This window comes from Sebastes umbrosus, chromosome 8 (assembly GCF_015220745.1).
Source record: "Sebastes umbrosus isolate fSebUmb1 chromosome 8, fSebUmb1.pri, whole genome shotgun sequence".
In the NCBI taxonomy this organism is placed as follows: domain Eukaryota; kingdom Metazoa; phylum Chordata; class Actinopteri; order Perciformes; family Sebastidae; genus Sebastes; species Sebastes umbrosus.
In genome coordinates, this window is record NC_051276.1 from 14787064 (window position 1) to 14812967 (window position 25904).

At 41.2% G+C, this 25904-nt stretch overlaps 1 protein-coding gene across 4 annotated transcripts in view; it reads right to left on the reverse strand.

Annotated features, from left to right (window-relative positions):
• pcsk5b (proprotein convertase subtilisin/kexin type 5b) overlaps positions 1–22028 on the reverse strand; it is a 96335-nt gene extending 74307 nt beyond the window's left edge. For 2 of the 4 annotated variants that reach the window (XM_037777709.1, XM_037777710.1), the window contains exons 1-3: positions 21400–22022; positions 15133–15237; positions 1582–1734 (exon numbers count right to left, since the gene is read on the reverse strand). In XM_037777709.1, coding sequence (XP_037633637.1) covers positions 1582–1734; positions 15133–15237; positions 21400–21579 — 438 coding nt within the window. In that variant the 5' untranslated portion in view covers positions 21580–22022. Of the gene's footprint in view, positions 1–1581; positions 1735–15132; positions 15238–21399 lie in introns of all 4 variants that reach the window. The other 2 variants (XM_037777711.1, XM_037777707.1) reach the window with 2 other exon arrangements.
• Between the last annotated feature and the right edge of the window lie 3876 nt (positions 22029–25904).

A 25904-nucleotide genomic window follows, 5' to 3' on the forward strand; every position in this document is an offset into this window, starting at 1 on the left:
TAAGGGCAATTTTCATATCTGCAGTTTAACACTGTACCTTTAGATAATCTCAGGGCCTCACGTGTTCAACTTCGTCACCATAGGACAGTGACCTGACATTTTAGTTCTCTGTAACTGCAAACAACAGATTGCTGAAATACTTGTTATGTCTTGTGATGCTCTGTTGTCTGCTGTGTGCTGACGCATTGATATACTTTCTATCCTTCTCTTCTTTTCTTCTTTGCACTTATCTTCGTGTTATGCTTTAAATGTATAAATACTGACTACTCTTTGTATTCGGGGCTCACTTGCCACAGTCCACAACAGGTGGATGTGCTCGTGAGTCCATCTGCAGATGTTTTAGTTATTAATGTATGCCTTTTTATTAAATTCACTGAAAGACAAGTTGTTACGTTGGTTTGTGTCTTGTTTTAACAGAAACTGCCACCACAGTACTTTGTAAGGGCAGCTGCAGTACGAACTAAAAGTAAAAAGAAAAAAAATCTCAAACCGCTTGGTTAAACGTAAAAACTTATGTCTTACGTCACTCTTACTCAGCCGCCTCTCAACCAGTCACAACACATGTTGTTCACAACAATTCAGTTATTGTGCAATTAAATATCCTTTACTGCACATGTTTTTAAAAGTACTGCATGTGCCACAAGTTGTTATTTGCTTGCATGCCGAACGGACATTTAGATACCTAAAATAAATTCGATTTTCTGTTTGATTTTTCATCAGTCTTGAATCAAACTTCAATTAAATAAAAAATACTGGTTAATCGCAAGTGTCTCTGGATATATTCTAAATAAACATATGGACAAACTGACAAAAACATTTCACTTATAGAGGCTTTGTCAGGGACTTTGTTAGAAATTACCAGAGGGAGCTTTTATTTCCAGGAAAACCTGAAAGCACACCTCAAGTTCAGAGAGTTCTGTCCTACAGATAGAAAAATACATTTAAAACCTCTGGTCAAAGTATTAGGAGTTATCTATACTAAGTTAACAATTGACAGAGCAGAGGACACTCAACCACACACACACACAAATACATAACTTAAAGAGCAATGATCTGAGGGTGTATGCAAACACTTGTGATAAGCCTGCAAATCTCTGCAATGGGAATTTGAATGTACTGTGTCAGTGTGTGCGCACGTGAACGGTTGCACGCACAACACTGCCGAACAATTTCGAAATGCAGGAAAACAGAGACATGAATATTTCTACCGCTGTAGACTATACTTATGAGTAAACACAGAATGTCTTAGCTTGACCCTACATGGTCTCTTTTCAAATTAAGGAAAGGCAAAAAAGTCATCATCGCTATGGCTCTTCTATTCTTTCATTCAGTAAAACACGCACACACAAATCCCTCAGCTCCACTGACCCTGCAGTAATCAGGATCATGCCATGACCTCAGCTGACCTTTGACCCACAAACTCGATAAATGCAGAAAAAGAACAGCACACAATCCTCTGAGAGGAACAGACGAAAACAGCATAGATGACTCTAAATATTTTTTTTCTCGGAACTTGTGATGCTCTTTTTTTGGTAAATATGCAAACAGAGATTCTCTAGTACGAGTGGACAATGTACTCACAATGTACCACATACTGCTCCACTTGGCGTCATTATAGAATATGTTGTTCTGGGCCGGGCTGCTGTGGGCGGGGCTAGTCAGAGAAAGGGGCGGGGCTGGCTTGTAATCCCTCTTGATCCTCCTCTTCACCACCTGCTGCTGTATCCACTCCACCTGAAACACACAGACACACATACTGAGTATAGGTATCAAGTGACAGCACACAGTAGTAGGATTACTTCACACATAGAACACTCAGTCTAAAGGCGCAATTTCATCACATTTCTTTTGAAATGATTGTGTTCAGGGTTCAACACAATCTTCAAGAAAATATAAAGTTCTGGAAAACCTGGGATCTTCTTAAATAATGGGTGCTGCATCTTCAATAAAAAAAAAAGTGGACATACAGCGGTTATATTTCATCTTCTTTACCTTCTATGACCGTCTCCAGAGAATAGATATGGCGAGTATACTATGGCGCCCGACCAACACAGACGGACAAAACATTAGAAAGCAGCACAAGAGAATTGAATTTTTGTTCTGGTTGAAGCCATATGACAACTGTAGGAGGAAACAATGATGAAGTGAAATGCAGTTTTTCACTTGTAAAGGTGTTTTTCAAAGAAAAAACATTTTCAAAGGTGACAAAAAGTTTTTCAGCCATACGAACCATCTGTACATAACTTCAGCATTTTTTACATGAGGTCTCCCATTTAAATATGGCCAAGGTGGGCAAATTAAGATAATAAACAGGGTCTGAAATGAGCTTTTTTTTGTCTGCCACTCAGAAATTGTATCTGCCTCTTTTGAAATCTATGCGCTAAATGAAGGAATAACATTCTAGATCTGATGTCATTCAATGTTCGATATCTTTTACACAAAAAATATTATATGCACGGTAAATTACAGAGTTATAATTACACCACAGCTTCTGGGAAAGCCCTATGTTTCGAGGGTACTATATTTTGTTATTGCCATCTATAGTGGTTATTTGCATAAAAACACACAATTCATATGAATAGGAAATAGGTGATTGTATTTGTATTTAAATACTTGCTTTGATTAAAAAAGATCTTGGCACCAGTAATTTTAATGATGTATTATAAGCTGCTTAGAGCTAGTGTTAGGAAGTTAAACAGGTCATAAATCCCTCTCCGATATCTATTTTATATTGCTGTGAAAACATCCCCTTCAAACAATGCTATTTATTTAAGTCTCTCACCAAAACTAAGATTACATTTGAACGCATCATGATATCGTTATAATTTACATTTGCCCAAAAGTAATTTTTACTAAACAGAGCATGATGTGACTCATAATGTAACTCAATGAAACCTCCGTTAACGTTAGTAGCTCCGTTATTTAGCCAAGCAGGACTGTGCTATCTACCGGCTTCTAACATGTAACGTTACTAACTGTTCTGTCAATTTCAACACGAATTTGTTGTTCACAATGTAGCATTATCAGGGAAAAAATAGGGTGCGCCCCTCAGGTTTAGTAGCGCCATGGCTCCAGTCCCAAACAAACTGAAACATGATACAGCGTGCGTATGCCTTTGCGTCATTGTGCATGCATACCTGTCGGAAAGCATTATAATAATATAGAGGAATCAATAGTCACGGAAGCATGAGACGCCAAGGAATCGACAACTAGAAACTGTCTCTCTATTCCCATCGCCAGCGTTTTCCCTGCCCTCCAAAGTGGCGGATGGCATTAAGTACGAGAAAGCTTGTGTTTAAGAAATATCCCCAGAATCTTCATATATTAACTAAAAGTTACACCTTCTATTCATTTCAGTGTTTCAGTGTTAGTCTACAAGAGGTTTGCAGTGGACTCATTTTTTTCTCTCTCCATCGGTTCATTTCTCCCGGTCTGCAAAACAGACAGATTAATACACACACACATATGCACCGAAGACATAAATGTCTCTCAGGTAACATCAATCTCTCAAATGTTATGGGCTCGCTTCAAGGCGCAAAGGCATTCCTTGGCAGGAATCTTGCTCTGCTTTCAGACAGAATTTTCCGATTTCAAAATCAGCATTGTTGGATCTGAACAAGAGGGCTGGATCCGCTTGCTTTGGCCCTGGTCACCTCGTTTTAAAACCCTGAAATCTTGTGTTTAGTCTAGCTGAAGTCCTGCAGGCTTCATCTGTCTAAAAAGACTCCAAGTTTACGTGTACCAGCAACGATGACATTGACAACACAGAAACTGAAATATTAGCAAGGCATGAAACTGGCACAACACATAGCATGTGTTACGCTGTATGAGAGCACCTGGGTATGTAAATATTTTTGTAATAAATTATTTGCACATAAACATGATTGTGTGACAGCTTACATGTTTACTTGAGAACTACAGCATGTTCCGATGAAATACTGTAGAGCTGCTGCTTATTTATACAGTAAATAAAGTGCACTCCTGCTGAAACGCTCGACACACCGTCTACTCTGAACGAAAAGTGTCTCTGCATAATGTACAGACAAGCGCCGCTCATAACAGAATAATCAATAGAATAATTTTCACACTGAAAAAGTGTTTTGTTGCTCAGAAATCTGAGGCTTATGTGAACAATGTCTAACTGCAAAGACAAAGCATTTCTCCACATCAATACAGCTTCAGCAGACAGAGAGGAGAGGAGAGGAGAAGAGAGGAGAGAAGAGGAGAGGAGAGAAAAGCTGACATAATGACTGCAGAGTGATTATCTGGTCTCATGCACTGAAATAATCTGCCAGGCTCTCTGGAGAGTTGGAGAGGGAGGCAACGAGACAAGATAAGACCAGAGAAGGAGAGGTGATAAAGAGCTGAGGAGAACAAGTCCCAGGAGAGTCAATAAAAAAAGACTGAGCTGGAGGAGGAGGGAAGTGAAAACAAATAGCAAGTGAGACCAACAGACAGCAAGTGAAGGGAGGATGATTGATTTTATAAACATTGATTCAATAACTCAAGTATGCAGCTCTTTATAGATTGTGAAGGAGGGAGAGCAGGAAAACGATTCTGTAAAATGACAAAATTGAATAACTCAAGTGTAGACCTCCCTTTAAGGAGGGAGAAAAAGAAAGCAGGGAAGAGACAGAGACAAAGAGTAGAAAAACACAGTGAGACATTTTGTTTCAGCCTCCGTCTGCCTCCGTCTCAGCTCATTTCACTCCAAGTTCTGTCAGGACCATCAGCTTTAAAGCAACCGTTTACACACGCCATTAGCCCCAAAACAACACTGTCATCAGGAATTGTGCGTGTGTGTGTCTCTGTGCAAAAGCACTGGTGTATCATTACAATTTGCATACATTAGCACAGCATCAACCTCAATCTATGGTCAGCAGTGTAACTCTTAAACTGCTTTTGTCCATAACTTGGTACAGAGTCCCTACATGTTTTCCATTTCAAAACTCCTTACTTTTCCAGACTCAAATCTCCAAACTTCTCTCTCTAGATTCTTCAGACCATATTTGACATCTGCTGTGACAAGACAACAGTGTTTTTGCACTTGCATATGGCTTATAATTGCCGCCTCCCCTATGATGGAGATGTTGAATTATTTTACACAGTTTGCTGTGAATGAAAATGGGTTCTATGGGTACCCTCGAGTCTCCCCTTTACAGACATGCCCACTTTATGATAATCACATGCAGTTTGGGGCAAGTCATAGTCAAGTCAGCACACTGACACACTGACAGCTGTTGTTGCCTGTTGGGCTGCAGTTTGTCATGTTATGATACAAGCATATTTTTTATGCTAAATGCAGTACCTGTGAGGGTTTCTGTCATTTTTGTGTTGTTAATTGATTTCCAATAATAAATATATAAATACATTTGCATAAAGCAATCATATTCACCCACTCACATGTTGATAAGAGTATTAAATACTTGACAAATCTCCCTTTAAAGTACATTTTGAACAGATAAATGTGTGATTAATTTGCGATTAATCATGGACAGTCATGCAATTAATCGTGATTAAATATTTTAAAGAATTGACAGCCCTAGTATGGATATATGCAGTTCAAAGATATTGCTCTTTCAAACTAATTTGGTCTCGGATGTCCGGATTTGGTACAGTTATAAGCCACTTGAAGCAGAGCTGTTTTACAGGCTGTGACATACACGTGTAGAGGCAGAGAGTGTGTATTCAGTCGCACGCCATAATTCTTGCCTTGCTTTCGACAACATCAACCTCGCTCTGGCCCGCACTCGCTCACACGGTGGTAAACATTTTGGCTGCACTGGCTGCCTCCTCCAAATGTCATGAAAAACACTCTGCTTGTACGGTCAATTTATTTTTTAGAAATTCTGAATCATATATTTTAGAAAACATAACAGGCGCAATCGTTTAGAAACAAAGTTTTTCCATCCTCTCTTTTCTTTTTTCCATAATCATCCAGACCTGGAAATTATTAAAATCAAATTCCATACTTTCCCATACTGCGTAGGAACCCTGTTGATAATTCAAGGATGGTCTGACGATGAATGCATCACTGCCTCTCATCTCGCCATCAATCCTCTACGACATTAATTCTTCTACAGACTGACGAGACGGAGCAAAGACTTAACAGATGGCCAAAAAAAGAAATGGTTTTGCTGAAGTTGGATCCCAATTAGTTTGTAGTTCACTTCAGATGTCTCTGATAAGACCCAAGAAATTGAAGGAGTTCAGAACGCTTTGCTGAAGTCGCCTAATGAACAAGATCATCAACTGGAGAAGCTGAAGTTTCATGCATCTGGCAAGTATCCACTCTACTGAAGTCTCCTTGAGCAACACACTGAATCCCTACCACCTCAGTCAGGTGAAGCTCTGTAGGAGGTGGTAGGTAAAGTGATTTAGGGTTAGCGTTTTTTCATAGACATGTGCTGGCTTGGCTCGACTCGACTCAGTTTGACTCGGCACGTCAGTCCAGCATGGCAGGGATTTGCATTTCCATTTAAACAGGGCTACCCACTTGAAGGCGAGTGTGTAGTGGTCAAAGGAGTGGCTCTAAAATGGTGGATGAACACATTTCATTTCCTATATTCTACACAATAAAAGTTATTTTTGCTGCTTGTTCTCTTCCTCTCTGCAGTGGACTAGTTTTTATTAAGAATAGCCGCTAACAAAGCATTGCTAATTCGGAGATAAACATTTAATTTTGTATAAATTCTTCACAATAAAAGTTATTTTGTTATTTAAAAGCTTTTGTTATGAAGCAGCAAAATCAGGAAATGTTGGGTTTTCATCAGCAGCAACTTTACACAACTCCTATCCAGCTGAAAGCGAAACAGTAAAACTAAGCAGATATCTGAAAGAACCAACAGGAGAGACGCAGGAGAGAAACTAAACTTCAAACCACAGAGATTCGGTTAGAAGCTATAAAAGTACTGAGAGCTGAACACACACTGTTCAAAAAACATCTCTCTGGTCTCCTGCACAGAGTTCAGTTGCTCACAACATACGCTTATTGAGAAGGGGGGGTTGTCACGGATTTGCCACGGTCGGCACGACGTCACCGCAACCCGCTTGGAGGCGGGTCGGGCGCACTTTGGTCCAACTCTGGAGAAGGCCCATCTCGGAAGCAGCTTGGCACAACTCTGCGTGCTAAAACTGGTAATGGGAACACAAATCAGCACGGCATGGTTTGACTTGGCGCAGTCAAAAGTGCCAATTGAAAAGCCCTATATGTATCAAGTAAGGGATAATGTACAGCGAGGCGGTCATTGTTCTGGAAGAAACCCCGACGGGGCGATGCTGCACGCCAACGCAAAGCGGAGGGGTCTTGCATCGCCCTTAAGGGTTTCTTTCACAACAATGACCACCTCGCTGTACATTATCCCACTTATTAGACGGCTACTTACTTAAGAAATCAATAATTTGACACAAAAACGGTCCGCTAGAGTCTGAGATCAGAACTGCGCCCATAGCAACGGTCTGTTATACAAAGCAACGGTCTGTTATTTCCTTATAACAGACCGTAGAACGCCGTGATTGACCAATCAGAATCCAGTATTCAACAAAGCCGTGTAATAAGCATTATTATTGCTATATACTACGTATCCTCCATATTGACTTAGTGCAGTGAATGAAAAAGGACCAAAACATACTTCTAATGCATTGTTTTATCTGCAGGAGCAGAAACACTGAAGTGTTCATCAACCTTATCCAGTTCAGTCCTGATGATATTGGTTTGCTGTCTGAGCTTTCTTCAGCTTCAGTGACACTTTCTGAAAAATGAACTGTTCAACCAAAAAATGACTCTATCTTCAGGTTTTTCATCTGATTACTTTCAAAGGTCTCTGGGCTGAAAACTATTCTGAATGTCATTCTGAAAAAAAAGAAAAGACGGATAAAAAAGGTTGGATATTAAATTTGTAAAGCAGAAATATGTTGTCAGCCTACATCCATAGTAGTTTGAAACAGACTCAGCAGTTGGAGATGCTGGAAGATGTCATCATTTTCACACCTCTCATTCTCACAATGTGTTTCAGGGACATAAGATAAGAAGAGGGAATCCACCTCTAAAGCCAAACGGAAATTATTCAAGCAAACTGTAACAAAATCAATATGAGTACGAAGGCAGAGGAAAAATAAATAAGTCCAGAGGTGGAATGTGGCAGAATGTGTGCATTAATATCAAGATATCTAAACAACTCTGCTGGTGTCTGATGATTATAGAGGAAACACTGTATGGCTGTAATATATACAGTAGATACTTGAAGTGTCTGCTAACTGAGGAAGTGGATAAAATGTGCATGTGTTTTACTGTTCCGTGCACTTTGTTATGCTAAATGTTTAATCTCCGCTACTATTAATCTAAAAATATATATTTTTTCTATTTAAAGTGTTTCCCTTCTTTCTATCTTCATTGGTGGCTTTGTATTTCTTTACATGGATATATTTCATTTGTCTTCTCTTTGCAGGATGACCTGAGGCAGATAAATGGTATTCAACAGTTTTCTAAAAGCAATCAAGGGCGATGCCATCCTTTATTATCCCTGCTAGAAATCACTCAATGGTAACAGCCTGCGGTTATCCGCATCAATTGTGTCACATTTGCCAATCCCTATCCAAACAAAGACAATATTGCCCTCTATTATAGCCTGAAAAACTTGCCCATGTATCACCGCCTTTGTTTCTGTGCCAATCTACTGGCAGGCTCTGAGGCATGTCGATTGGATCTGCTCCATTCTTTTAACTCCAGCTTGGTGGAGCAGAGGAATGATCTGCTCGCACCTGTACCTCTCCGTCACCCTGACTCCCGCTACTATCTCACTCTTTTACTTTTCTCATCTCGCTCCCTCATCTGCTTCTTTCTCGCCGTCTCTCCTTCGTTCATTTCAGGTCTTCTTCTCCGCAGATGCCCATTTTTCTTTGAGATTGCCTGTCTGTCTCTCTCGTTCCCATTCCAGCCCCCTCCCTCCCTCCCTCCTCCCTCTCATTTGCTCTCTGTGTAAGGGTTTGCAGGTGGCTCTCGCTGGCTGGGTCAGTAACCAGGGGAAACTGGGGAAGAGTTCACTTCAATAGAACAAATGGGAACAAATTGATCCACTTTCACTGCTGTTTTTGAGACGCTGTTTGAGTTGCAGGCTAAAGAGCTGAAAGCTGGGAGTTTTAAAAAAGGTCAAAGGCTGATGTAGCAGAACACCCACAACGACCTTTGGACCGACACGAGAAGCCAGTTCTTCTGCTCTCTTAAGTGCAATTCAGAGCCTCGGCCCAAACGCAGCACACAACGTTTCGCAGACGGTTTGAGCCCCGTGGTGCTGTGCTGGCCAGCTGTAGGGGCTCCTCTCAGGGCGTCAACTCCTTAATGGTTCATCTGTTAAACAAATTCAAGGCAAAAAACACATTCAGGAGTCTGGCAGAATGTCCCACAAGCATCCTGGCTTTATGGAAATCTGTACCTGGGACTGTGTGGAGTCTCAGGCTGCCTTTACCCCAGATCCGGCAGTGCGGCTAAAACGCCAGTCCTCCCATTCATTTTAAATGTGCGTTTGGGAGCGTTTAGTGTGTTTGGGCAGCGACCTTCGGTGTAACAGTTGAAACAGAATCAACTTTTGGAGAAACACAACCCGATGTTAGGGCTGGGCGAGATATTTTTGACCAAATATCTCGGTATCGATATTGCGACAATATTGTACTATCAGGCTCCAACTAAAGATTATTTTCATTGTTGTTTAATCTGTCAATTATTTTCTCGATTAATTGATTAGTTTGGTCTATAAAGTGTCAGAAAATGGTGAAAATTGTCAATCAGTGTTTCCCAAAGCCCAAAATGACGTCCTCAAATGTCTTGTTTTGTCCACAACTCAAAGATATTCAGTTTACTGTCATAGAGGAGTAAAGAAACCAGAAAATATTCGCATTTAAGAATCTGGAATCAGAGAATTTTGACTTATATATATTATATTTATAATATTGATATATCGCCCGGCCCAACCCGACGTCACACTGCGGTGGCCAATCACGTAACCGGCGATCCAGAGCTGTACAACCCAGCCATGAGGGAACAAAAGATGTTAATCGTCGTGCAGTCAATGGGCCATTAGCGTCAATCGCAACACCACCGGATCTAGTGTGAATGCATCCTCATAGCACCTGTGTGTATGCAAATTACCCCTCAGGTCCTGACAGATACATAAGCTCCGTCTGTGTTGTCTCCTTGATGCTATGAGAGTCCTCGTCTTCCACACATGTTCTTGAATTCAGTGATCTCTAAAGGCAGTTGGATGATGAAAATAATCTATAAGCTATAGTGGGTAAATATTGAGGAGACTTCAACTAATAATTGGATTTGAGCTCAATCAAGTAGTTTTACTATGTGGTGAAGTATTTTCCTGATGCAACTCAAATATCACAAAACTTCATTTTGGCATCACAGCCATTTTGCATTTCAGCGTATCCCGGCGAGGATTCAGCTGCGGACCACACCTGGCTCTCAGTTTCCCTGCACATGTCTGGATAAATGACTTCAAGTAAACAAGAGTCTGTCTCACTAAGTGAAACCGTCTGGAAACACCGTGCTCCTGCAACAGAACGCCGTGGACAGACGGCAGCGTTCAGCAGTTGTTTCTCTCAACTAATCGCTGCACAGACTTCAAAAGATCATTATAAAAAGGAGAAACAACCACTGTTGTACTCTAATTGTTGTTTACTGTAAACTTGAAATAGCTGGAAATAGATTTCAAACAAAGCAGGCCGAGGATACTTATACTCATTTCACACCGAAAACTAATAACAGTGCAGAGCTACAAGAAGAAAAAAGTCTGCGGCCGTCCAAATTCTCTTGGAACTCCCAGTATGAGTGAGTCATGATGAGCGTATGTCAGCGTAGCCGTGCAAGGTGCAAGCTGCTTCAGACACAAAGAGAAGATCTCCTCACTAACAAGTTTGTATATGCCGTAATTGGCAATGGTCTCAACATGATTTACAGGGATTGTGATACACAAAGGGAAAGCTAAACACAAACGTTACAGTAACATTACAATACCTAAAGAGTACAAACATTTGTTCTATAATTTTGTCTTGTCGGTGAAGTTTGTTCATTTAAAAAGGGAGAAATGAAAACTTCCTTTAACTATTTTGAGATTATAAAGATAGTTAGGCCTTCACTGCCTGCCAGAAAACATCAGGCTAAAAATCTTGTATTTAATCTTTGAATAACTTGGAGGGAAAAAAAAAACGTCAGAGATGTGCCGCTATCAAAATGAAGACGCACGTTCCCTGCTGGCGGATGGCCTTGGAGTCATTCACCAGCCTTGGAAAAATAAGTGGTCTTTGACCTGAGAGGCAAGTGACACTGCAGTTAGGCGGATGCCATAAAGCGGTAATCTGTGCTGCGTCACCATGGTAACATGCGTGCCAATGAGTACTGTGGATGGCAGGGTGCGCCTTTCATGGCACCGCTACACCCATCTGACTCACTCACACACACAAACACACACGCTGTCATTATTACAAAACCTGATTGCAAAACATCATTAGCAGTATGCCAGACTACGCTGGTGCCAAACTAGTCGTCATGTTGATCCCCAACCCGCAGACAGGTCGTAGATTACGCTGAAAGCACAGCGAGTCAGGGGAAAACACTGACAGCTCCATTCCTCTTCCCTCCTCTCCTCAGCTCCTCTTTACTCTCTTCTCCGTTATAATAGCTCCTTTTCCTCTCCTTTAACCTCTCCTCTCTGATCTAGTCCTCTAAAATCTCAGTCCCTCAGCCAGCTGGCGCTCCTCCACCGTGGCACCGTGTCAGGCCCGAGAGAGCAGGAGAAGCAAAGACGGAGGGAGGGAGACGCTGAAAAAGAATGAGAGGGAGTCCGAGGAAGAGAAGAGATGACAGGTAAGGACAGCAGCTGGACAAAACAAGCTGAGTGGACCAAAACAAAAGTAGAGAAAGGAAAGCGAATTGAAAAGAAACAAGGAGATAGAGGACAACAAGATAAGTGGATAACAGGAGGTGACAGCCACTGTCTTATCTTTTCTTTCTGTTTCGCTCACTATTTCTTCCCATTTCATCCTTTCTTTTATCTTATTATCATTCCTCAGCTGTCAGCATGCATTCATGTGCACGGATACAAACAAACTTGCATGCCCTTGAATCCACTATTCAAAACACACACTAAGTCATTGCTGCTGGATGAAATCCCTGAATCCCCAAAAAGTCAATATATATTTCAAAGTTGACATAAATGGGATATTTTAAGTTTGACTGTAATGGATCTGGAGAGTTTCATCTTGTTTTCTGAGGATCAAGTCCCAGCCTGCTTGATAAAGTCGCCCACTTCATCAAACAGGCAGACATCAACAAGTAAAGTTTGTGTCGGATGCAAATATGACAAAAAAAAATATATTCTGGAGTATTAGGTTTTCACATGTCAAGAATGAGAAATGTCCCATTTAAAGCGATCTACTTTAGCACTCTATACACATACATCTTAACAAGACATCAGCAAAGGAAAACGGCTACACCATGTACTCCTGTTGTACACACCCCCAAGTTTGAATTAGCAACTGGTCCTGTGTGTTTTGATGAAGTTCAGAGTGGTGTGAGGTTCAGGCTTCATTAATAATGCAGCCAGGGTTTGATGACCTGCTGCAGTGATGAGAGGAGCACTGACAGGACAAGAGGAGGAGTTTACCTGAGGTCAAACACGTTTGTGAAGGGCCAGTTCCCCAAATCACACAAAAAAACATTGTTCAGTTGACTATGATCCTTTACAAGCCTATATTTTATATTTAATATGGCACTCCTAACCTTGGTGAACTAGAAATCATATCAAAGTATTTTAAATATTTTTTTCCATATACTCTGACTTGCAGCTGTAGTATAATACGGTGACACCACTGGGTCGGAAGGTTGTGGCACCAGTTTTCCCAACTGGTTGAGAGTTCAGATCTGAAACATAGCCTGGTACCTCTGGTTAAGATCAAGTTAATAAGATCAAGTTAACCTGCCACACAGCAGGTTAGTTTCAGGCAATCAGCTGCCATGGTAACAGACACAGGCTTTCTGTTAACTTAAGTGTTTCTGGATAAGGGCTTTTCAAAAGGTGCTTTCAGAAGCCATAGTCCGTTTGGCTAGTCTGAATCAGAGTGAAATTGATCATTTAGGTTCGTTTTCTATTTAGTCTGTTTCGGTTTCACAGTGCACAAATTAAAACGGACCAAATGTTTTTTTAAAAATTGCTGAGGGGTGTGTACGAAAAAGCAAATTTATCTTTTTTGTCTTGAGAGCTGCTACTTCTATGCAGGGAATTGCTGACTTTGATATATTGCTCTTGAAGTGTTTCTACTTTTGACTCAGCACTGATCTACTGTGTGCACAAATCCCTTCTCCTCCAATTTATCTTGAGGGATTTCATAAACGTCAGTATTTTTATGGACTTTATTCAGCATATTCTGTATGTTCTCTTCGGCCCAGATGTCAAGCAAACATCGGACTTCTGCAGAAGTCCAGGTCAGTCCTCTCCCACTCACGTTAACCCGTCGTTTACCTGTGTCCATCTCAACAAATGCCAGTGCAGGCGGCCTGCATTTTGGCTTGCTTGGAAACGGTTCGAGACCACCTCTCACAAGCGGTCTCGGTCCGGTTGTTTTGGTTTGCCCCAGGGTACGATTACTGCGTTCACAAATGCACAAACGAACCGCACCAGAGTTTGATTAAAATGGACTAAATGTTGGCTTGTGAAAGCGTCCCTAAGAGCCACGTACTTGGAATGGAAAATCTAAGATTTCCCTGAATTTTGATTTAACAGATCCAATTAACTGTCTACAGTCCTTTCTGGGACGCCAGCCTGTCCAAAAGGATATGTAGTACACATTTCACAGAAACATGATGGTTACAAAAGAAAATGAATGTGTTGAAATCTCTATATATGTTTATAAAATTCTGTTTTCAGTTACACCCACTGGCCAGTGATGATGTTTCACCTTAAAAGTGAGCTTGGCATAAGCACAAACCCCCCAAAAAAAGTCAAATTCATCAGTTTTTGTTTGAAAATGTGGGGTGTAATGAAGCAACATTTAGAAGCTATTGCCCTTTTTTTTATTTCAAAGACATAATGTTTAATCTCCCACCTCTAAACCTAGTTTTCTTTCTTTGTTTTGGTTTATTTGGGTTTTTTTTCTGTCATTTATTCACAATCCAACAATTTGACCATAGAGATATGAAAGGGGTTAAATAATACTAAATCATTATATCAAAAATAAAAACTAAATCAATCATAATATTCTGACTAAAATAAAAGGTGTAGGCTGAAGCCTGAACTGAATGGCCTACCCATAAAACCTGAAGTTGCTCGGTTTGTTGAATAGAAATGTGTCAAAATAGGTTTCATTAATCACAATTCATTTGTCCGGACTATGATCAATACAGCGTGAAATGTCAGGAACACTGAGTCCCTGTCCTCATAATCACTTTGTCCCTGCAATAACCAATTTGTGAGCAGGTATGGTCTGCAGCAATAAGGATATAGAAAGCAGAGTCAACTGAGTAAAGTGTATTTCACACATTCTTCAGGCCTGTGCGTCAAATACAGCAGGGATCTGATGGTGAGGTGATGAATTTACTTGCAGAGTAGAAATTATGATTATAGAGTAATGGCATATTTCATTATTATTATTATTATTATTATTATTATTATCATTATCATTATTATTATTATTATTATTATTATTATTAATAATAATAATAATAATAATAATAAACAAATTAATACACGCATGAATAAATCCCCAAATAGTCTAAGGAAAATATTTCTTTTATATGTACCAGTCTAAAGGTCTGCAAAAAGTTCATTTTATACCCTCGAAATAGTAGTTTGACAAAATAATCGTAACTTAAGGGCCACTTCCTCACTTTCTCCAGGGCTTTGAACCGCACAACATGGTATTCATCCGGAGATGGAGTTACAAAACTTAGGTCACGTGATGACAACAGAGTCATCTCTATGACAACTGAGCAAACTTTAGAAAAAAGCTGAACCATTGACCTTGAGTTATTTTGTCAAACTATCTCCAGAACCATCTAAATGCACGATAAACACATACTCTGTTGACTATTTTGATTCTAAATCTGTCAATCACAAAACAGCATGACCGGCTTACCTTTGGCTCCATGGAGATGAAACTATGTCGACCGCGGCTGGACAAAGTCGACCTCTTGATGGTCCGGCTATGGAAGAAGTGATAGTGGTCTTTGAGATCCCCAATCTGCAAAACACATATACAGACTTAAGAAACGTACTTATTCATTCCATAACCCTTTATACCTCACCGTTACTCATTAATGTAACAACAAAAAAAGGAAGATTTTTCCACAACAGACTCCTAAAAATGATCATGATGAGTAACTGCTCTGTTATTCTATTCTTGTAGAGATGTTTGCATTCCAAGGATGAAACCGATATCAGACACATATACTGTATACACATCATACACACATTCACATGCCACTTTATCACAGTAGTTAATGAATAGGGGGAACTCCTGATAATAGTACTTTAAATACTTTGAGTGAGTAAAGTACTTCTAGAGTAGTTCCTTCTCTTTAAGTAGTAAAGTTACAATTCTCTAGGTTGTTGTTACGCCCATGGTTTTTCTATGTAATATACTTAAAGTTTTGTTGAGGTCTTAAAAACTGTCAGAGGAAAAGACAAAGTGACATGGACTACAAGGTGAGACAGAAAGGGCAAACAAGTCAAACAAAAACAGACAGAGACAGAAAGAGTCAGACCAATGTACCAACAGACCCAGACTTTGAGTGACAGAGAGATGAGGGGGACAGAAGATCCGCAGACAGACAGTGATAGGCAGACGGCAAGCTGCTGGACGGTGATTAGTTTTAATAATTGATAAAGACCATACAATCCCTCAGATGTAGCCTGTCATGGCTGCCAAGGGTCCTGTGGTGCGTCACTGATCCATGGCTGAGCTCCACCGCCACAGGACCCATTAGATCAGCTTTCAGCTCAATGCTCGTGCACAAACACACGTTCTCCAACTTCCAGAGTGACAAAATGAGAAACAAGAAAAAGTGCCAATAAGCCCTGCTGGATCTCCTTTCAGCAAACACCAAACACTAGGTAAACACGCAGATTTAAAAGCATTCTACATGCATACTAACTAAATGTGCTTCCATAATAGGCGACTACCACTTTGGATGCTTCTCATAGTGTAAACAGGTCTCAACATATCGTGCTTCCACTGCCTATTTAATCTACCCAACATGTGCACTGCCATTAGCAGGCCACCCTTCCCTCTAGCAGTGTCTGCACATGGGGAGAAAAGCTCTACATACAGAATTACACTAAACTTCTGCTGCTCTGCTATTTTTAAAGCCATCTACAACCTGTAAAAAAAAATAAAAAATCAGTCCAATTAACCTTTATCATAGCCTCAACACCTCTTCAGGTAGAACTATATCTCCCATTCAATGTGCAGTTTCTTAAAGTATTGGTTTGAGTTGTTACCGTCATGACAACATGTGATCAGATGGATGTGCAGGGGTTACATAGTTCATTTTGATGCAATAACCCACATAGTGAATCACAACTTCAGCATAACCTTTAGTTACTTGGGAATTATGTCGTAACAAATAAGTGAAGCGAAACAACTTGCACTTCAGCGATTCATGATGTCTTGCATCATTTTTACGGGATGCATTAACACGCCTATGACACTTGATACAGAGTCCTGCCAGGAATTGCTCAAATTTGATTGAGACTTTTCCCATGGAGATTATTCTCAATGTGTCATAGCTGGGTCACACTACAAGTTCAAGTTTTGCTCAAATAAGTGTGATTCAATTCAAAAGGACCATTACAAGCATCACACAAGAAAAATGAGAGGTCACGCGCACTTCAGGATTCTGCAATTGCGAAAGAAATGTACAGAAATGGGATTGGACTTACACAATACACGTTTTCTAACTTCTTGTTTCATGGTGCAGATGCTGCTGTCTTATTACAGCTGCATTGTTAAGGTGACATCAAGGATAATGCAATATGTACTTCACTTCACTTGTATTTGCGTACAAATGTGGCTAGATAGTGGCAATCTGACAGTGGTATTTTCTTTCATATGTTCTGTAATGTTCAGGTGTGTCACACCGCAGAATAATATGCACCAACTTTCATCCCTGTCCCCCATAACCTATACCCAAACTGGCCCAGAATATGAATTAAAATCATCAACTCAGGCCTCTAGGGCTGCAACTAACCATTATTTTCATTCATCTGTTGAAAAAAAGTGTTTCCCAAAGCCCAAGATGACGTCCTCAAATGTCTTGTTTGTCCACAACTCAAAGATATTCAGTTTACTGTCATAGAGCATACAGAAACCAGAAAATATTCACATTTAAGAAGCTGGAATCAGAGAATTTTGACTTTTTTTTTTTTTTTAATTGCTCAAATCGATTATCTAAATAGTTGGCGGTTAATTTAATAGTTGACAACTAATCAATTAACCGATTAATCCTTGCAGCTCTACAGGCTTCACACCTCATCTACAATCTACAAACCAAAAAGTATAATAAACTAGAATGGCACTCGGAGAGCGCAGACCTCCGGCAAGGTGCCTGACTTTAAAAACAGATCACAGCACACAGTTATTATTAACACGGTGTGTTTCCGTGTAATCGGCGGATGCCTCTCTTATTCAGCAGCCTTGTTATGTCTGTATAACGCTACACTGCGTTGTCTCTCATCCCGTCATCTACCGCTTTTTTCTTTCTCACCACGGACGGCCAGCAGCTCCCGTACCTGTCTTGCCACACATCCACACACGTATCTCTCTGCTCTCAGAAGGAGGCCGGGTCATGCGTCATCAAGGCGTCATCAGTTACACTGCGCATGTGTTATACCCCTTGGTCTTAGTGCTCAGACTGATCGGAATCCTTAAAAAAAATCCTGAATCCGGATCATGATCCGGATCGCCACCAAAATCTAATGGATTGTTCATTGTGCCACACCCCACCCATCCAACAAATTTCATTCAAATCCATCGCAAACTTTGGGAGTAATCCTCCTAAGAAACAGACAGACAGACAGACAAACAAACCAACGCCGGTGAAAACATAACCTCCATCAAGGCCCTTGGAGAAAACACTGATTGATTTTCCGGTCATCACAGACACTGGATGATAAGCTTGGATACAAATTATCAGTATGTTTGGTATTTTCGAAAAACAACACCTCGTTGGCCTGATGCCTTTAAGAACTGATGTATCAATATAACCTGCTTAAATAATCTCATAACTTGTTATTGATGCAGCCGCCTCCCATCCATGTCTGGCTACACATCATCACCATCCCTCTCAACTCTGCTCCCATCTCTTCAAAACACCACTTTGAACAGACATCCACGTCTAGGGTCTTGTCAGCTGATTTAGACTCAATTTGGGCCACTGTCTTAGTCTGGGAAGGGGGCTCCATGGTTAAGAGGATTACCCAGAATTCCCCAACGAGGTGCTCTCTCACTCCATGCCAACTCTTTTCATCCATCCGTCCATCTATCGTCCCTTCTTCTTTCGCTCCCTCCTCCCTCCATCTCCCAGTGTGTGGTTATCTTTGTCTGTTCTCCTCTTTCCACCCCTGTCAAGAAGACTATATTGTCCCTCTGTCACATGTTTCCCCTACCCATCCCCCTTTAACTACTTTGCTTCCCTCCACAACATAAAACCTCTTCTCATTTAGCAGTCATATCCCTAAATAATGTATCATAAACAGTCCGATCCTTACGAATAGTCCTAGCAAGTTTAATCGAACTGAAAAACACTTGTAGTGTATCTCTTTGCAAATAGCATCAAACTGCAAAACAAACTTGCAATAACTCATCACACTTGAGTTTAATTTCATTCTCCATATATAGATCAGTGCAGCACTGATATGAGAGGGAGGGGGGTTGATGATGGGGATGTCAAAGTTCACATCAGGAAACCAAAGTGTGCTGTTATCTCTCCCATGGGAGCGGCTTTCAGCTGACCCCAAAACCAGGAAGTGAAGTAAAACTCTTGTCTATGAGGTGTCAAAGTCCAATGAACGCTCCATATTGAGATGGAAATTAGGGCGAATGGTGGGGGTTGGGGGCGACACTGCACTCCACAGGGGAATTCCTATGGGGGGCTGGTATGGAAAAGGGGGGGAGGACTCCACACATTAGTTCCCGTCAAAGAGAGGGGATAAACGAGGCCATTAAGGCCTGCTCTCTGGGGAGTATAGTGGGTGGGCGGGCTGGATAAGGCGAGGAGGAAGAGGGGGGTTCAATAGCTGTTGACTAGGCTACCCCACAACAACCTGTCAGAATGCCCCCCTCTGTTCCACGCTGTCTTCGCGTCGAGCGCTGGCAAGTGCAGGCTTGAACTGCCCACGTATTTCGGTCACGATACTCTGAAGTATGTGTGGGGTCCATGTTTGTGTGGCCTATTTCTTTCTGCCCACAAAAGGGCACCGGGTTTCTCTTTAAACTTTGTCAAAACACATTTTCAAGTGACCAATTAAAGCCCTCCTCCTGGACCGGTGCTGATAAATAAAATGACATAATGTGAAGGGAGACAGACACATCTCACACAAGGGTTTCCCTTCTCTGTGTATATGCATGTGTTTCACAGCTGTGGCTGTGATTTATTTTAGACTCTGCTAAGCGTTGCCTCCTACATTTGGCCTCAAGTGTCAGATCTAATGGAAATTGTAGGGTCTTACATTGTAAATGCATGCATATGTTTGGTGATTTAAAAATGCCAGCTTTAAAATATTGGCTCAGATCTTTCTAGTGAAATATAACATGCTTGTTTTAACAATTTTCTCTTGTAGCGGTGTTTCATCGTGACACAAGAAACCCAGAAGACAACTTCACTCAAGTTGTCAATTTGTGAATGCTGAAAAGTATTTACTAAAGAATTCATCCAAAGTGTAAGTTAGAGTTGCCAAGTAAAGCTAGGGGTGGTTTTTGAGTCAAACAGTCCCATATATATATATATATATATATATATATATATATATATATATATATATATATATATATATATACACTGTACAATTGTTTTTGTGCATATATATATATGCACAAAAACAATTGTACAGTGTTAAAAAAAAAGGACCAACATGTGACATCTGTTTGACTGTGGCTCCTTTTGATGTCAACTCCAAGACCACAAACCAAACAGCACCAGCAGTCTCACTTGTGTGTCAAAAAGGACCAAAGCACATGAGAGTCTGCTGTCTGCTGGCTGTGAGGCTGTGAGGCTGATAGGGAGCTCCCTGCAGCTCCATGCAGCCTGCAAACTGAACATGATCCTCAGTGAAACACAGTGAGGAGGAGAAGGCACCTGTTGTGCCATCCTGCTCTTGGTCTTCTTTATTATAGATCCCTGCAGCCTTTAGATACAGAGAGCTATAGCCATAAAGTTAGAGAATAACAGAGGAGCTTCATGTTCTCAGGTTTGGACTTCAGACCATTTGTCTACTAGTAAAGGAATAATAACCTTCATGACATGGCAGGAGAGGTTTTTGAGTCAAACAGTCCCATATATATATATATATATATATATATATATGCACAAAAACAATTGTACAGTGTAAAAAAAAAAAAAGGACCAACATGTGACATCTGTTTGACTGTGGCCCCTTTTGATGTCAACTCCAAGACCACAAACCAAACAGCACCAGCAGTCTCACTTGGCTGTGAGGCTGATAGGGATGAGCTCCCTGCAGCTCCATGCAGCCTGCAAAACTGAACCTGATCCTCAGTGAAACACAGTGAGGAAGAAGAGGCACCTGTTGTGCCATCCTGCTCTTGGTCTTCTTTATTATAGATCCCTGCAGCCTAAGATTCAGAGAAGCTACAGCCAGAAAGTTAGAGAATAACAGAGGAGCTTCATGGCTCTTGGTCTTCTTTATTATAGTTTCTTGCAGCTTATAAGATACAGAGATCAACAGCAAGAAGGACTATATGTTAGAGAATAACAGAGGAGCTTCATGGCTCAGGTTTGGACTTCCGACCATTGACTTCTACTAGTAAAGGAATAATAACCTTCATGACATGGCAGGGGAGGTTTTTGAGTCAAACAGTCCCATATATATATATGCACAAAAACAAAAACACAGTGAGGAGGAGAAGGCACCTGTTGTGCCATCCTGCTCTTGGTCTTCTTTATTATAGTTCCCTGCAGCCTTTAGATACAGAGAGCTACAGCAAGAAGGACTGAGTTAGAGAATAACAGAGGAGCTTCATGGCTCAGGTTTGGACTTCAGACCATTTGTCTACTAGTAAGGGAATAATAATGACATGGCAACTTTTAAGAGTTGTCCCAAACCAAGAAAAGGACAGAAATGCACAAAGAAGATGTAACTTTAGATGGAGCACTAGTCGACCTACCTGTCCCATGTTCCTGTAGCCGTATTTATCCGCTATCCGCTCGGCCACCTCGGCTCCCCCGGCTATCCTGACCGCCCAGTGGTTGGTGTAAATCCGAGCGTCGCACGGTGGAGACGCCAAGCTGAGACTGAGCGCCAGGACGCACAGAAAGCTCCTTCTGCAGGCGGCGGTGCGGACCATCTTCAACACACTTTAAACTCTTCTTCTCTCTTCTCCTCCTCCTCCTACCTCCTCCTCAGCCGAGCAGGCAAACAACCAAACTTCTTCTCTTCTCGCCGAGCAGCAGGACTCTCATAGAAACACAACTATCCAAAGCACTGAAAGAGAGAGAAAGAGAGACAGACCTTATCCTCAAACCTCTGCTTTCCACATGGGAGAGTTGGAAGTTTGCGTTTCCTCTCTGTCTCTCTCTCTTTTTTCTCTTTTCCACGGTGGAGGAGGAGGAAGTGTACGTGTCTTGTGTTGCGCGCAGAGCTCCTCCAAAAGCTGATTTCTCTCTTCTTCCTCTCCACGAGCAAACTCGAGGATGTTGGTCGGTTCAGCTCATCGGGCTGCTTTCATGTGGCGAAATGGCTACAGCGCCTCCCCACAAATAACTAGCTGACACTCACTGGAGAGTAGAAACAACTGAAGCCGCGGGGTTTCCCTGCCGAGCTCCGCTGGGTCTTAAAGACACCCCATTCCTGATCCTGGTCCTGATCCACCAGACACTAGACTAGAGGGGGTCAAACTGGGGGCCAGAGGGCCACCAGCTTTCAAGGGCTTTCTCAGGAGGGGCCCCTGGGTAGAATGAAGAATAATTTACTTAAACTGTCTGGAAGTTATCCTAGTTAGACGAAAGAATGATTCTTCATTTTTGATTAATTGAACGTACGAAAAGAAAAAAACGATCTATAACAATGTGTGTTTTCTTACATTCTTTAGTAACAACATTTATTCTACTAAACCCGAGTTTTTATACAGTCAAATTACCAAATGCAGAGACGTTCACAGTCATTTCACTAGAACAGCAGGTGATGACCAAATCCTGTTACTTCACCCAAAATCTAATGCATTAAAGGGACTGTTTGTAAGAATCAGAAATGTTTGTTAACAGCGACACCTGTGGCCGTTAAGTCAACGAAAGTCAGCGTCGGGCTTGTGCTCGCTCTACATAGACATGAACGAGCATCGCTCAAAACAGTGAGGCGACACACGTCAGCTAAAACCACAATATCACTCTATATTTCAGCTGCTTGGCAGTTATGTTAGCAGACCAGACGAAGGTCTCTCCATGAATCAATGCTGATCCTAGTGTTGGCTTTTCCAAGAGAAACGTTATCGTCTCCCGACTGCGCCCGGAGGGAGACACCGGCACCCGGTCAGAGACGATAACGTTTCTCGCTGCGGAGCCCCGTCACTTCACAAGACATGGGAAACCTCTGTTGGTCTGGAGGAGCTGCAGCATTTATTTCTGCACAAACGTCCACTGTACATTCACTAGATATTCTCAGAGCTAAACTAACTCTTCTGCAGTGTGTAGTGAGCGCGCATGCACGTGTAGAGGTGGAGCGAGACAGCGAGAACACGTGCGGTGTGTGAGTGAAGGCAAGCCGGCAGCGGAGCAGAGACTCCGGCCACACGTGAGCGCGCATGGGATCCCGACCCGGTAGATTTGTACCTGTAAAAAGTTACAAACAGTCCCTTTAAACTGTCTGGAAGAACCAATCAATCAATCAATCAATCAATACTTTTATTGCCATATCAACCCACAGTTGATTGGAATTTTTTTCGGTGCAGTGCTCATTAAAAACAGACAAAAGACAAAAGCACACACATATAAAAAACATAGTGTACATAGGAGACAACCACCTACATTTATACAATCATTCAGACCAATAAAATCCTAAAATGCTAAAATACTGTGAAGAGCCTTGTGCTATTGCAACTTCCCCTAAAGTGTTTAGTGCAAAACATTCCTAAGTGCGTGTTGGCTGGAGCGCAATCCCTTCTGCAAAGAGCCTATGCATTAGAGTTTAGGTGCCTAATAGCATCAGGGTATGTGCTGTTCCTGAGGCGGGATATCGTACACCTCAGACTCTGAAATCTCCTTCCAGAAGGAATGATTCTTCATTTTGATTAATTGAACGTACAAAAGAAACAACGATCTAAAACAATGTGTGTTTTCTACAATTAACATGTTTCATGTCAAGTTACAATATGGTTGAATCTGTAGATCGGTGCATTTCTACAGAAAAGCTATAACCATAACCCTGACCCCCTGTGTTTAACCCCGGCCCTGCTCTGACCCTATTGAAAGCAGCAGTGGGTAGAAATGGAGCGGCATCTGCAAGATTTCACAGACCGGAGGAAAACAACCAATCAGAGCCGAGCTGGAGCTTTGCCGTCTCTGAGCAGCTGTCAATCACTTGCGGACTTTGATCAAACGGTCAAACTAGTGTAATGGCAATTTTCATATCTGCAGTTTAACACTGTACCTTTAGATAATCTCAGGGCCTCACATGTTCAACTTCGTCACCATAGGACAGTGACCTGACATTTTAGGTCTCTGTAACTGCAAACAACAGATTGCTGAAATACTTGTTATGTCTTGTGATGCTCTGTTGTCTGCTGTGTGCTGACGCATTGATATACTTTCTATCCTTCTCTTCTTTTCTTCTTTGCACTTATCTTCATGTTATGCTTTAAATGTATAAATACTGACTACTCTTTGTATTCGGGGCTCACTTGCCACAGTCCACAACAGGTGGCTGTGCTCGTGAGTCCATCTGCAGATGTTTTAGTTATTAATGTATGCCTTTTTATTAAATTCACTGAAAGACAAGTTGTTACGTTGGTTTGTGTCTTGTTTTAACAGAAACTGCCACCACACTAGGCAGCGCTGATCAAATATGAATCAATATTCTGTTACTGTAATGTCTATTTTCTCACCTCAAATGTTTTCAGAAACATCTTGTAGTGGACTGTTTAGCTGTGAAAATGAGAAAGTTTGTGACCTGGCAGCCATGTTGAGATCTGTTGAGGAAATACCAAGCACCGCCCACCAGCCGGAGAAAACGTTCTCATAGAAATAGGTATTACAGTAACAGAATATGAATTAATATTTGATCAGCGCTGCCTAGTTTGGCCGTTTGATTGGAGTTTGCGAGTGATTGACAGCTGCATCTGTTGAATGAACAGCCAATAGGAACGTTCTCTCTCTGAAATGACCTGTGATTGGCCAAAGTCTCCCGTCACGGGCTAGATTATTTAAAGCCTGAAAACAGAGCCACGAGGAGGTGCAGAAGTCTAGTTTCCTCTCAGAACACTTGAATTAAAATAAACATTGTTATAGAATCTTTGCCCAATGATGCCAAAACCATTCTGCCTACAGCCACTTTAACCCAGGTCTAAGGGTTAAAATGGATTATTTCTTTATTGACCACACTATTAATAAGAAATAATACTGCCAAAGCAAACTGTGTAAAAGAAGAAAAACACAGTTTATTTATCAAACACGTTGAGATGATTAAACATTGGGTTTGACATTAAACATGTGCTACACTTCCAATAATGTGTATGGTTTGCTATAAATACATCTCGAAAATATGTAGTTTTTTTAAAAACAATTGTTATCTTTTACATTTTGTGGAGTTTTGTTTGTAGACAATGACTATATAGTTAGTAGCAATGTTGTCCTTTTCTGAATTAGTGCAAAAATCAGACTATTTCGTGCATGTAAACATAGTCAGTCAGACAATACCAGTGAAAATTGGTCTCTGTATTGCTTTAAAGACACAGCTGTGTTCTAACCAGTGAGTCAGTGAGTGTCGGGAAATAAATGTATTAGACCTTAGACCTGAAGGAATGTATGAGTTGTTCATTGTCCTCTGTTGGTATTTTGAAAGTCCTCAGAGTCCTTCACACTTGGCATGCCTTATGTGAGGAGGCTCTGGGTGTCTGATAGGATGAGGACCTTGTAGATATCCCCAACTCCAACAGTCTGAACCAAAGGTTAGACACAACACTCGTTTGCTTTCTCCAAGGTAGTGTGTTTACGTGATTCTGTATGACGTGGGACATCCTGCATAAGGCTGAGTGAATCTTATGTTACTTTAACTTTTTGGTGTGACTGTGTCTATGCATGCTGTACAAGATCTTCTCTGATATCAGATTTGTGTTGTATTCAACTTATATATCCATGTGTCAATATCCAAGGACAACTGGGGCTCATCGAATTTGTTCTATTATTCATCCAAGTGAAGATTGACCCTGAGATGTTTATGTGTTTACTAGTGTGTCATGTTGTTATAGTTGATACAAACTGCTGCTCGTGAATGGTAGTGGTGTTTCCCCCCCTTAAAATGTCACTTTAAAAAGTCCACCAGTTATCAAGTGGATGCATTACATTTAGCTCTCCCGTCCCACACCTTGAAATCATATGTTGAATGCATGCCTTGTCAGTCTCCCGGGCAATATTGACATAGACATACCAATGTAAAGTTGGGTCAGCCATCATCCAATGG